The sequence below is a fragment of the Egretta garzetta genome, unplaced genomic scaffold (assembly GCF_000687185.1).
Source record: "Egretta garzetta isolate BGI_Z169 unplaced genomic scaffold, ASM68718v1 scaffold782, whole genome shotgun sequence".
In the NCBI taxonomy this organism is placed as follows: Eukaryota; Metazoa; Chordata; class Aves; order Pelecaniformes; family Ardeidae; genus Egretta; species Egretta garzetta.
This window is the reverse complement of record NW_009258785.1, coordinates 394,099-407,580: the sequence shown is the minus strand read 5'-3', so window position 1 is coordinate 407,580 and position 13,482 is coordinate 394,099. Positions and strand designations below refer to the sequence as shown.

The window sequence follows — 13,482 nt, the reverse complement described above, 5'->3', positions numbered from 1 at the left end:
TTCCCTACCTCTTTCCTCCTCTTCTTTTTCCTTGCTACTGATGTTTCCTCTGGTTTTGTTTTCCAATACACTCTTGCCTTCATTAACTGTAAATGATAGTAGCATCTAACAGTAAAAACATGGCCAGCTTTAACTTGGCAGACCCCAGACACTGCAGACCATCGTGGGTTTGCCAGAACAAGGCAAGTTCGGCACTTCATCCTGAAATCTGGTCAATAATTTACCCCACCACTTCCATCACTTGAATCTGGCCCAAAGATTCCAGTAGGAGGATAGGACCCATGCTTACCCAGGGCATATTCAAGTCAATTTATTCTTTTGTCTTTCTTCACTGTGCAAAAACTTGGTCTGAGGACTAAGCAGGCAAAACTCTCAAACATGTAAAGTGCAATCTGCAGGAAGCACTCAGAGTGTACAGTGCTGATCGTGATAGTTTACTGACCCATGGGTTGCTAGCATCAATAACCTGATGCTGATGTGTCTTCTTTTTGAGAACAATGGAAACTCCACATCTTCACATAAAGCAAGCTTACTACTTTAGCACTTTGACCGCAGCTTTTGAGCCTGTAATTTTATTTAGTGTATCAAACCTGATAGCACAATTTCTCCAGGCAATACCAATTCAAAGCTGTAGTACATAGGCTGAAAAGCATATGGAAACCACCAGAAAACTGTCCTATAGTATGGCTGCTAAGCTGGAAAACTTTTACCTACAGGCCTATTAATTAATGAGCCAATTGTATAATTCAGTTTGACACCAGCTAAAGAAATTAAACTGGAAAACTTCTTTGCTTTCTGTTCCCTCGTGTATTTTTGGGTGGAAAATTGAACGAAGGAAATTGCAGATGCTCCAAAAGACTCAAAGTGGAGACTATCTGACCTGCATAAATGTGTAAGAAACATAACACGACAGACAGGTACCAAGTCAGTATACTAGCAAGGGGGAAGGGAAGATGAGGTAAGCAGCCTTTTCAGAATCAAAATTCTAGGATTCTACAGCACTGTTGAATGAGCATTAGCGTGCATGCTGCATTCCAGCAGGGCTCAATATCCCAGGAGTTTAGGGATTTACTAACCTTTATGACTGAGGAAGCCTGAAAGTATTTGGCAGAAGATTGTTTACAGTATTTGCATGTTTTCTGTTGGGAACAGTATCATTGGCATGTTCTAATTAACTCTGACTTCTTGGCTACTACGTTATTTGCTCCTGTGGAAAAGACTCTTAACTGACTCTACTGCAAAATAAATATTGTTCTGTATTTGGGATTGGTAAGCCCTGCCTGCTATTTTATTTTAACTAGATAGTTCTTTGTTATCCTGTTTGAACTCTGTTGAAGTTTTGTGGGTGAATAATAGAAAATAATAAAATACATCTATGACATTTCACTATTATTTTAACAATTTTCTCTCTGTCTGTAGTCACTCCCCTTCTTTATTCACTTTTCCTGAGCTTCTGAAAAACAGCACTTTGGTGAAACAAATAGGTACAAAGAAGCAATAGTTCAGAATGAAATGCCTTTATTTATATTTGCACATCTCAGTACTTGCACTGGAAGCGTCTGCAAGTTTCTTCAAGGCAGAACACTGAATACTTGCAGCAACCTATTCTAAATCAACCCAGAGGTTTGTTGGGATTTTTCTTAAATCTAAAATCTAACTGATCAACTTTAAAGAGCAAATATAGATGAAATAATCTATAAACCTCTTTAGGCACATTTCAAAGAATCACAGAATTTCATAGGCAGAGAAAAAGAGTAAAATTCACTGAACGAATTATTCCTTGCTGTTTGTTGAGTTAGATCTCCCAAGAGACTGACAGAAGCAGAATAATAATTTTGCTAACGTTTTGCTAAAACCCCATATTTTTTGCCAGTGATCTATCTTTTCATTCAGAAAACTATGAGAAGTACTCACAGGTGAAGTAAAGGCCTTTCTTTAAAAGACTTGAAACAAGCTAAGGAGTATGGGTTTTCAGATAAGCATGCTCCGAGGCTTCTCTGTAACAGAGCTCTGTTCTGCCAGATACAAGGAACCTCCTGAAAGATGGTTGACCACTTGCAATATTAAGAAAGCTAAACCAGAATTAAAAACCTAAATTAAGGGAAAAGTCAACAAAAGTCTAAGAAATAACCTATAGAAAGAGATGTCAGAAGTAGATGTCACGTTACAGAACATGCAGTCAAAAATACTGTTGTAAATCACAGTGAACAACACATTCATTTTTCATCGCACAGTAGACTGACTCAGAAACTTTCTTCTCCCCATCCTCTCTTTCTCTCTTCTTAATTACCCTTCCTTTTTTCCTCTCCCTAAATTTGCAAGGGGATTTTGGCAAATGAATCAAACCTCAAACTCTCTCTCTTCTTTCATTGCCTTCTATGTTAAATTACAGAGATCTCACATCAATAAAACAGTTTGTAAAAGTGGCCTTCATCATACACTGAAACAAATGTGAAACTTGAAAAAAAAAAAAATCCCGGTACTAGTTTTCTTTTTGTAATAAATATAACAACGATGACAAACGACAAATCACCAGCTGGCAAAGAAATATGCCAAGTAGATATTCTAAACTGTATCAGAGGTTTCCTATGTTCAAACAAATCCCGCAAGAGTAAGACATTCGTTGAGAAATGCTGTACAGAATGCTAATGAGCAGATTAAACACATACACTGAAAGTATCTTTAGAATTGTATAAGATGTCCAACACCTCTATTCACTTCAGTTGGAAAAAGGATAAGAAAACACACTAACAGTTTTCTTGATTTTTTTTTTTTTAAAAAGGCATCTTACCATTGCAGTGTAGCTGGAGTTGAGTGTGGTTTTGATGCTCTATTATTTTCTTTTTCCTCATCTGTTAAGAAACAAAAAAATACTATGTAATTTCGGTAGGAATTACTCAGGCATTTATAAACTGGGAAGGAATTATCTGATCAAAAATGTTCTCAAGTGCCAAAGCTTTCCAAAAACATTTGCTGAATTGTGAAAATGTAAATAATGATGCTAGGTTAGCATCTGTAGATATTGCTTAAGGCAATAAATCTTGCAAACATCACTGACAGCAGGAGCAGAGTAGTGCATAGGGATAATGACAGCGGAAAGGATAAGTTTGTATGAAAAAAAAAAAAAGTGACTCTTAGACCTCTTAGCAGGATGTCAGAACATAAAACCACTTTCACCTTTAAGGGAACAGTTGCTTTACCCAAGTTTTATATTCATTAAGGCATTTAACTTAATGGGGTTCATTCACTGTTGTGGTCCTAACATATAATATATACTAGATGTTTACAAATTTACAAAGATTAATCCTGAAAAAGAAAAACTGAAATTAAAAACATTCTATAATACACTTTATTCCTTTTCAGATAATTTTTTCTGATAGTATTCCTCATTAACTGTTTCCAAGGTAACTCTGATTTGCTGACTTTCCAAAAATTTGAATAAAAGATGAATAAAGGAAAAGAGAATGAAAACAAAACTGGTTTAAAATATTCAATATTTCCCAGTTCACATTAGCTCTTTGAAAAAATTTAAACGTATGTCTAGAATAACTCCTATTAAATTGTCATTTGTGACACATATAAAACATTCCTAAATGAAGCACCATCAGCATCTCCAGAAGGGTATTCTTTGGGAAACGCTGTTGTATCAAACACAGTTTGATATTTTCACGGCCTTGTCCCTGTTGAAAGCATTAAGCGTAGAAGGCACAAGGTAAACGACTGTGCCTGTACACCATGCTGCAAGTTTCATTTCTTCATCCAATTAACTTTCAGAAGTTATTTAAGTGAGCCTTTAGGACGCTGAATCTTAAGGGAGCCGGGCTATCTCCTCTGAACTTCAGATCCCGTTGGGAGGCCTTTTGTGCAGTCCCGAGAACCAGCGCACACAAATAAAACCCCACTTTTGAAAACATTGTCTTCAGCCCTCGCACCACAATATTTATTCTGTTACATATAGGGCTAGTTCTGTTAACCGAACATCCTTTAGCGTGTGAGGCCGGTCCCCTGAACGTCAGGAAAATCCAGATTTACAGTTACCAGCAGACACTGCGAGCAGCCCCTCTTCTGCATCTGCATGACAATGGGCCTCTAATTATTGGACCGCACACTCCTTCCCTGCCTTTCAGGGGCCTGCTTTTATTCAGCGCATAGGACCAACATACACATTTCAAATCACTTTTAAATTGTGTTTTTCATTTGTTTTTCCTAAACAAACGGTCGGCATGCAACAAACCTTCGTCGGCACACGGGGCTTGAATGCGGGCGTGGCGCCCGCCCCCTGACACGCACCCCCAGCCCCTGGCCTCACCGGCAGCGGGACAACCGCCTTCTCCGTAGTGGGAGGTAGAGCCAAGCAGCAAGGATTTAAACCACCGGGTGGATAAAATAGCCAGGGCCATCCCCTCTCACAACACCGACTCTCTTGCCCTTTTTACCCTTAACTGCCAGCACAGACACCCTAAGAGTACGCCAGACTCCCGCCTTCCCTGGGGAGGAGGAGGCGGCCATGTCTGCCCTCCTCTGAGGTGGGAAGAGCCTTCTGGGCTGGGATTCACAGTTTTCTAAGCAACAGGATGAGGGAGCCCAGCTCAGAGGTAGGAGAGCGCCTGCTGGGAGGGCAAGCGAGCTCCTGCAGGGAAGGCCCTGTGTTCCCCCTGGAGAGGCAGGAGGCAGGCAGCCTGACCAGAGCCCCTTCCGGCCCTGCATCCTGCTGTGGCTTCCCCATCGTCCCGGCCAGGGAAAAATTAGGGAGCGGGGCTGAGAGGGAGTTATGGCAGCGGCCTGGGGCACAGAGGCTGCTGCAGCTTCCTTTGCCCAGGAGCAGGCTGGCCTAGCCTGCCAAGGCCCTGTGGGTGTCCAGCAGCCGGTGGCCTCCCAACCATTCCTGAGGTAAAAGTGAAAGAGGACTTAAAGGTACGTCTTATAAATGGTACTTATAAACGGTACGTCTCAGCAAAGTGTTGCAGGGGGTAAAGTGCTGACCAGGGCAGGGAGTTCTCCCCGCTGTAGTAATGAAAATTACAGCTGGCAGTCACAGGGGCGCGCAGGCCTCGCCAACAGGGGCCCACAGCACCGGGCGCTGCCGTGCCTTTCTGCCGACCACAGGGATTCAGGCCTTCGCTGTCACGGGGAGGGTCTCCCTGCGAGGTACAACCACAGCAAGGTATGACCACCAAAGCTCCCGCCTTTAGGTATCAGCAGCAAGTGGAGGCCCAGTCCTCCTCCTGTGCCCCACTGTTCTGCTTGTTCAAATTAAGGTTACTGCTTCCCAGGTGAAAGTCAACCATTTTCTTAACCAGTATTTTCTGTGTCGTTGTCAAAGCCTACCATCCACTGGTTTAAGTTCAGTATGCAGTTGGTTTCTACCTCGCTGGAAATTGCTAGGGGGATGCAAGTTGGAAAGGCTGAAAGCCACTGATCTAAATAATCCCTCATCTAACTTGGGTGCAGAAATCCTAAATCTCTGCCTGTGGAACCAAGAGGTACTACTCCCCCTTCCCCAGAATAAAACTTTTTATCCTTTCTTGATTTAAAGTGTCTGGTATTCAAAGGTCTGTTATTAGATGGCGCTCACCTCTGCTAACTAGACTTAATTTTCCCCTGGGTATGTGGCACTCCGTCAGACCAAGCCAGTATCTAAATTGTACAATATTAGAGTCCTTACATCCCTTCCATCCTTACCCCTACTGTTTTTCTCTTGCATTAAGAGTGAGCACCTGTGAGCATGTGCTTTACCCTAACCTGCCCTCAGACACACTACAAGCCAGCCATATTCAGCTCCTTCCATGTAAGGATTTGTTTTAACAATACAAACTAACAATAAGATCATAGACTTCAATTTAAATTGCAGGTATGTCTGCTTCCTGGGGATCCTTCTTCAAGACTCTTAGCATTTTCCACTAATTCTCCCTTAAAACCAAGAAGGAGAATGATAGACTTTGAACTTATTAAAAAAAATTCTTTAAACACCATTTTCCATCAAAATATTACCCATTGAACAATTGAATTTTCAACAAAACTACATTTCTCAAGAGAGTTAGTGCTTGTCTCCCCCAAAATCAAGTCTCTGTACAAGAAAACAGAACTTTGGATCAGCTGTCAGCCAAAATGTTTCTCATTTTCCCCAGGTGTTTGTTAAAATATTTATTTTCAGAAAACTTTCACTTTTGGGTTAGATAGATGGAAAGAATTGCACATGGTATAGGAATGGAGGGGTCCTAGAAATACAAACTTTCAGTATTACTTTTACTAGCACTTTTAACAATATAATCAGATAATTGACTAGCAGAAAAAAATAAAATAATTATCCCTATTCCTTGTATTTTAGTTGGTAGCAAGACACTTAATGGCTTCCCTATTGAGTAGGGAATGTTTTGTGTAACTCCTGACTCAGGTCTGATCGCAGAGCCATTTATACAGCATGAAAGAGGTAAGGAATGCTCTTTTCCCTTACTTTTTGGCCTGTCATTTTATCAGTCCCCAACAACACTGTAGATTAAACTGAACACCTACCTTTTTAAATTCAATACTTTTAAAATCCAGTCTATTTTGTAAAGAAAGGAAATACAGACACTGAAAAAGTCTTGCTTCAAGGCACTGTCAAAGAACTGAGCTGAAGATTCTTCTGTGACAAACACAAAGGGACTTGAAGTCACGAGGAGAAACCCTGCTCCTGATACACACACAGCTGCAGGTATTTGCACATATGGGAGCTGCACAGCACCTCAAGGAGAAATGTTTGCTAGGAGCAGATCTCATGAGTTTGCTCCACTGCCAGTAGGAGGACCACCAGCGTTCCAAGAAAAGGTACCTGGTTAGGTGGGAAACCTGGTACTCATCCCAAGCTGAAAGCAGGTAATAGCTTAGACAGTAAAACTCTCAGCACAGAAGAGCCTTCAAAAATATTCAAACCTGGATCATCAGTGTACTAGAAAAATAGTATTTCTTGGTTCCCAGAGATATCAGAGAATCTTCTCCTTCCCAAACTCTATGGCAGTTTCTTTGCTAACAGCTTCATCTTTCTCCTTTCAAAATTATGTTTCAAAGCTACCAGAGTAGAATTCTGTTTGTACCTTGTGCATATGTTCATGGCTTTCCCTGAACTCTCAGTCGTATCCTCTAACTCTGCTGTCTGGTTTTAGGTCCACCTTGAGGGATTTCTTGCTTCTTGGAGCAAGACATGGTGACGATAGGAGCTATGCTCAGCACCTCTTTAAGCATGCTGCCTTAAACACAGTAAGTGAAACATCCACGAAGTGAAGACCCTGCATTAGTACACCTTTTCCTAAAACACTGATGTTAGTCTGTTTGTCATAATTAAAGTGGAGTTAAAGCTCTGCTTTCCATTGTGGACATAATAGAAGAGTCCTGTACTTTCCAGTGCTGCCTCTGTGTATCTCAGAGAACCTCTGAGGAGCTAATATGTTATTAGTAGCTTTATATGGATAAAATCCTTCCCTTAGTTCAGGTAGCTCCACACCTTTCAGAGAAATAGACTCTTCCTCTGTAGCCCCTGCAGTCCAGGTTCTGTCTGTTCTCAAAGGTGACTTGCCCTTAGCTAAACTTAAGTGACAGTAAGAAGCTACCTCATCTCTTACTTACATGTAGCCATAAGTAAGACTTAGGCTCATTAGCATGTAGTCCATGCTTTTAAAATAGTGGTATTTTTTAAAATCCTCCAAGAAACACAAGAGCATAGTTCTAATTGAGTAGGTGTGATTGAAAAAAGAAAGAATTTTCCCCAAGGAAAATTTCGATGAAATCAAGTAGCTCTTTTTTAAAGATTTTTTTCAATGGAAGAATAAGACGTTTAGTTTAAACAAAAAAGGAAAAAAGAAACTATTGGATAAATCTCCCATTTCAGCCAGTTTGAACATGGATTTTGAACACTGCTTTTGAAATGCAAAAAGTAATATGAATCTTTTATCTCATATGAACTGTCTACACATTCACATCTCTAAACATGCAAAAGAAATTTGGACAAGAAACCCTTCCACTTCATCATGTAATGTCATGACTCCTTCCCCAGGGAACTGACATTGCAGCTTTCATAATCCTTAAATTGTATTCTTCCAGACCCCTATTGCAATTTGGAGAATCTGGCTCAATGCGAAGTACACAAAGTGTTGTGGAGGGTTTTCCAGTTATTAGATATGAGGCTGTACCATTCCCTTTTCCTGTGGATCTTTTGACTAACGTGTAGAGTGTGGAAATGGTAGAAGGAAAAATGTTTAAAAAATTGGAAACTGAGATAAAATGTAGAATTTTATATATAAGGGTGTAAAAGCTGTGTTTTGGGAGAGTTCATAGAAGGTTCCAAGAGGGTAAGAAGTGCCCCAAGAAGCAGTGAGAGCATGGGAATCCATAGCTGAGAGTCATTGCTTCCCTTCACAATGTCATGCAGGTTCAAGAGGCCTGGAGGTGTCTCGATGAGAATAGAAGATTGCAAAGGACCCCTGGGCCCTGAAGTATGGTTCTGTAGCATACTTCAACTATAGAAAAGGAGACCAGCAAAACTATGACTCTTGTCCTAAACCCCTATGAACTCTAAAAACATCCAGGGGAAAAAAAAAAGTCACAAGAGCAAGCATGATACTGAGTAAGAACTTTATCAGTTCACAGTGCAAATTCTCATAGTCTTCACTGGATGCAAGCCAAAAAAAAAAAAAAAAAACCTACAAAAAAACCCCCACACCACCAAAGCCACATTTTCTCTTGTAGAGTACAGCCAACAGCTACCCAATGTATTTAGAGGCAAAAAACCCTAAGTAGTCGAGAGAAAGATAGATGATGCCTTCTTTTGGCTGCAGATGAGAACTGGAGCTCCATTGACAACAGCAATTTGACCACCGTTCTGAAGAATTCAGATAGAGTTACATAAGTTTTCTCAAAACATTTTGCCTCCTGCTGTTTGTAAATGTATGACAGAGGCTGGACAGAGTGACACGATGGTTTGGAAATCTCTCGATTGGTGTGTGGTGGGCACTGTTAGAGAAATGTTAGAAAGAACTCAAGGACTGGAAAGGAGCACATACTACAATGATTTCTAAGGTGAAACTTCTGGTTTGTTCCGGATTTCACAGATTATTGGTCTTGCTGCTGGGTAAGTGGCTTATTTTTCTGTCCTACTCCTTCCTCTCCCCTCCCCCTCACCCCCCGAAACAAGGATGACTTTTCAGGTGGATTAGTTCTCTTATCTGCACTGCAGAAATTCTGGTATCAGTGCAAAGGAAGCATCTGTAAGAACTGGCTATTAAGAAAGAAGTGAGATGAAATCAGTTCTCACTCTCATTTCAGTTTCCATTATACACTGTAACAATGTCTTCTGCACACAAATTGTGGGATAAATTTATATATTTGTTTTATCAGTTCTAAATTCGCCACCTTTCATTATCATCACTTGGCCCTTAATTCCAGTACCAGAAAACAGAATGAACAACCATCCTATCTGCTCAGTGCCATTGTCTGAAATACCTGCTCTTGCTAATCCACATGGGTCCACTTCTTACTGTCCCTAGGTATGTGGAAGTTTTCTCACACTGACCTTTAAACTGAAAGCACATAAAACAAACTACAGCTAGTTTTGCTACAACCTATTTAGGGTAACAGATCTAGAACAGAAGATAGAAGGATACTTATGGCATTATAATTTTTTTTAATATAGCTAGTGGAGCTAAATAATTACCTTGACAATACTGTCTTGAACTGGGAGTCTAAGAAAAAGCTCACTGAAGTCAACAGGTTGAATCCTGAATTTTGAACCTATTAAGAGTCTGAAGTCACATCTCATTCATTACAGATTCTTTCCATCACTTTCTCAGTAGCATCAGAGTGAAATGAATTTTTTAAGTAAGTCTTACAGGTTCTCCTAAGATGCAAATTAACAAGCAGATGCTTTTTGGTGTTCACTACAATTCACTACAATTTTATTTTTAAAGAGAAACTAATTTCTAATTCCTTAATTTTTTAAAAACCAAAAAACCAATACCTGTCCAAGTTTTACTGTTTGTCTTTAAGGATTCTCATCCACTGTCCCTAGCTTGGGAGTCATGAATAAATACCATGTTCCTAACACCTCCTTTCTCCTTCAGAAGAGATACTGCCTCAAATGAGAACTCTCGACAAATAAAACACTGTGCTGCAAGGCATGCAATTTTACTGACATCAAAATAAAGTAGTCCTCTTAAAATGCAAAAAATGTAGAAGGGACATTCAGCAATCAAGAAGTGATCAAAAATACATTTTCTAAACATGTGCTTGAATATTATAAAAATGTGAGTCTTTCTGAAGTAAAAAATTCAGTCTGCATTAATATCCTGTAACATGGACTAACATGAAATACAGAGAGGAAAACTAACATGACAACTATTTTGCCTTAGGCAAATTAAGTAGAATAGAAATTGCATAAATAGGGAAAACTAAATGGTAAACTAAAAATTGTCTTGCAGTTTTAAAAAGAAACAATTAGGTTATTTTAAGGTATTTGGGGGTCTTTTTAATTACCTGCTGTTGTTAAAAATCAGGGTCTAAAATTACCATAACTAGAAGAGATAAGAAAAAATAGCTATTTTGAAATCAGCTAGATTTATAATTGTTCCCTCTCAATGACTAAAAAGGAAGCAATATCATTATTTAATATGTGGGGTTTTTTTAATCTGATGATTGTTTGATTAAGATTTTATATGTATGATTTGGTATAGTAGTATCAAAAAACAGTACAATTTTTCCTGTATTTCAACCGCACAATGTTTGCCAGTGAAAAGCAAAACAGATGGTTTTACTCATGAGCTAATACTAACAGCTCATTTTAGAGGTCATCCAACCTTTACTCAGTGACACAGAAATTCTTCTGGTTGTTTTAACTAATCAATAGTATTACTTCCTTTTAAATGATGCAAAATAGCAAATATTCCAGGAAAAAAAAAAAACAACAATAAAGCTATTGGATGTGTCAAGTGAGTTGACTCTTCAAACTACAGAGTACTAAAAATATCACCACGATGTAGCAACATATAGTAGGAAATTAGCACTTGGACACATTAAACTCATTTTAAATGAATGACAAGTTACTTACTTTCATCGTTAGAAACATTCCCCAGAGAGGTGTGACTGGAATAACGTTTGTTTTCACTTTCATTGAGACATCGTTCAATCCAACTCTCTGCAAGAGAACAAAGATGCTCTTTTTTTGTGTTTGCCTTTGCATAAAAAATAAACTTCCAACATGTAAAACTACATAAAGCACCGGTTTTCAACAGATGGTGTTCTGTAGCATTTCTGTTAGAACATGCTCAGTCTGAGGTTATTTAGTAAGAAAATCCTTTCTTGCTTTCAAATATAATTGTTGCTTTTTAGTTTCATTTTTTGTTTGTTTTTCAACGACAGAGGCTGAAACACTTCCACGCATATAACAAAGCTCCTCAGGATATTCTCCCCCCCGCCACATCACATGATACATTAAAAAAAAAAAAATCATCTCATGTGGACAATTGAAACACATAAATTGCATTAATTTCTAAGTCTCAGTCTTAGGCAAAGACTTATGTACTCGAATATTTCCACTGGTTTTAAAAGAACTCTTCATGTGTGTAAAATCAATCATTCACGTGAATTTTTGTTGCAGCAGGGCTCAAACTGTGCTCTCTGAACTCCAGTCCCATGACCCCCTTTACCCTGGTGGAGTCCCCAGCCCTACTGAGATCTTTTCCGTGCTGGTACAAGCCCAGCGTAGCGAGTCAGCAGCCACTGAGCTACTCGAAACTTTGTCACTCAACGATGGGTACTCGACCGCTCCTGTCCTCCCTCTTTCTCACTTCCAATTTACTCCCGCCAGTCAGACGAGGTACAGCATTACATGGATTTGACTCTGCTGTTCCTCTTTCCGGACGATGTAACATACAACCCCTGATGACTTCAGAGGATGCACCAGCCTCAGCAGAATTTACCATTACAGGTCTTCAGGGCAAAAGTTGCACTTTCCTGTGTGTTTCCTTGGACAAAGTATGAAATGAGAGTCCTTGAGTTTGCCTGGAGTCCCTGGATATTGCTACAATAAACTGACTTCCTTCGTAAGAGTATTTTTCAAGGGCATGCACATTGGCAGAAATGAACTTATGCTCACAGAGCTCCCTGTGGTCAAAGCAAAAAAAAGAAGGGACAGGTGGGAAGGCTGCAAGGTAACCCCAGAAGTTACGACAGGAAACAACCCCACTGAGTGAAGAGATGCACGAGAAATAAGGGGAAAACAGGCCTCGCTGTCAGCAAGCTGCCAGGGCCAGAAACACCTTCAAAGAGACGGAAATGGCTGCAGATTCCTTTCCATAAGCCACCCCCCCAGGCACATCGGGCCACCAGCACAGCGCAGGCAGCAGTCTGCCAGCCAGGGGAAGCCTGTCACAGCGGCAGGCGTGAAGGGAGAGCAGAAGCCCCACATCTTGGGAAAGCTGCCCATCTGGTTTATAGAAGGTAGAAGCTGGTATGACTTCATTTCAGCACTAGACACCAACAAATAAATAGCCATGGCCAAACACATCCTGCAGAAAAAAAATGCTTTTTGAACCCAGAAAGTGGCACAAACTCGTGTATATTCCTCTGTACGCACACTCTGCGCTGCCACACAAACAAAAAGGCAACAACATCTGTGTAGGACTTCAGAAAGTTCTGCTGAGAGCCCTTCAGAGTTGATTTCCAGGCCCTGCCATGAGACTGCAGGTACTGCTGATCTTTCAGGTAGTGCAAGAGAGGTTGTGGCAGCTCCAGGCCATCCCCTCCCCTCTGCCTATTCACCCGCGGTAAACAACACGCTGCGGTGCTGCCTTCATCGGTACAAGCATGTCCCTGTGTGCATCTTCCTCATTCACCATCAAATGGCCCTGTGCCTACAGACCACGCTGCCTCTTGCCTGTAGCCTGCTCCTTTGACATACTACTTTGAAAATCAGCAAAAATAACTCCTGTTGTCAATAGATTTTTCAGGATATTTCTTCTCCCATCAAATTCAACACGGCCTTGTATAAAAATCACTTTAAGGTTGCTGACACCACAACATAAAACTTGCCAGCGAGGCCTGTGCTGGCTACTCAGCTCCTGCTCAGTTACTAATGCCCAAGCCTGCGGCGACTCTAACTTTGAGGCTTTCCCTTCTCATGCTGCTCAGCTGCATCGGGTGGGGGTGTATCACCTCCTTGTCTAAAGGCCAACATAACGAGATGGCTGCTTTGTGCCAGATTTACTGCCCTAAAACTGAGCTAATAGCGTCTCTCCTCTCCTGTTTTAGTACTGCGAGCTGGGGGACAGAAGCTTGGATCCTCACAGATCACTAAGAGGTGAAGAGAAACTTGCTGCTGAGGACAACATCAGAGAGAGGTGCAAGAAGCCTTGAGAAAAATTACCCTACCTCCTCCTCCTCCTTTCAGCACACAGCCATGGCTGTATATAATTCCCTTGGCTCCGAGCCCAGCCGCAGGGAGTAAAAGCAAAGGCG

The 13,482-nt window shown here is 40.7% G+C and overlaps 1 protein-coding gene across 1 annotated transcript in view; it reads right to left on the bottom strand.

Annotated features, from left to right (window-relative positions):
* RFX4 (regulatory factor X4) overlaps window positions 1-13,201 on the bottom strand; it is a 79,197-nt gene extending 65,996 nt beyond the window's left edge. Inside the window, exons 1-3 of the mRNA XM_009649476.2 lie at window positions 13,126-13,201; window positions 11,075-11,161; window positions 2,792-2,852 (exon numbers count right to left, since the gene is read on the bottom strand). Of these exons, the coding sequence (XP_009647771.1) occupies window positions 2,792-2,852; window positions 11,075-11,161; window positions 13,126-13,201 (224 nt within the window). The remainder of the gene's footprint in view (window positions 1-2,791; window positions 2,853-11,074; window positions 11,162-13,125) is intronic.
* Window positions 13,202-13,482: the final 281 nt, after the last annotated feature.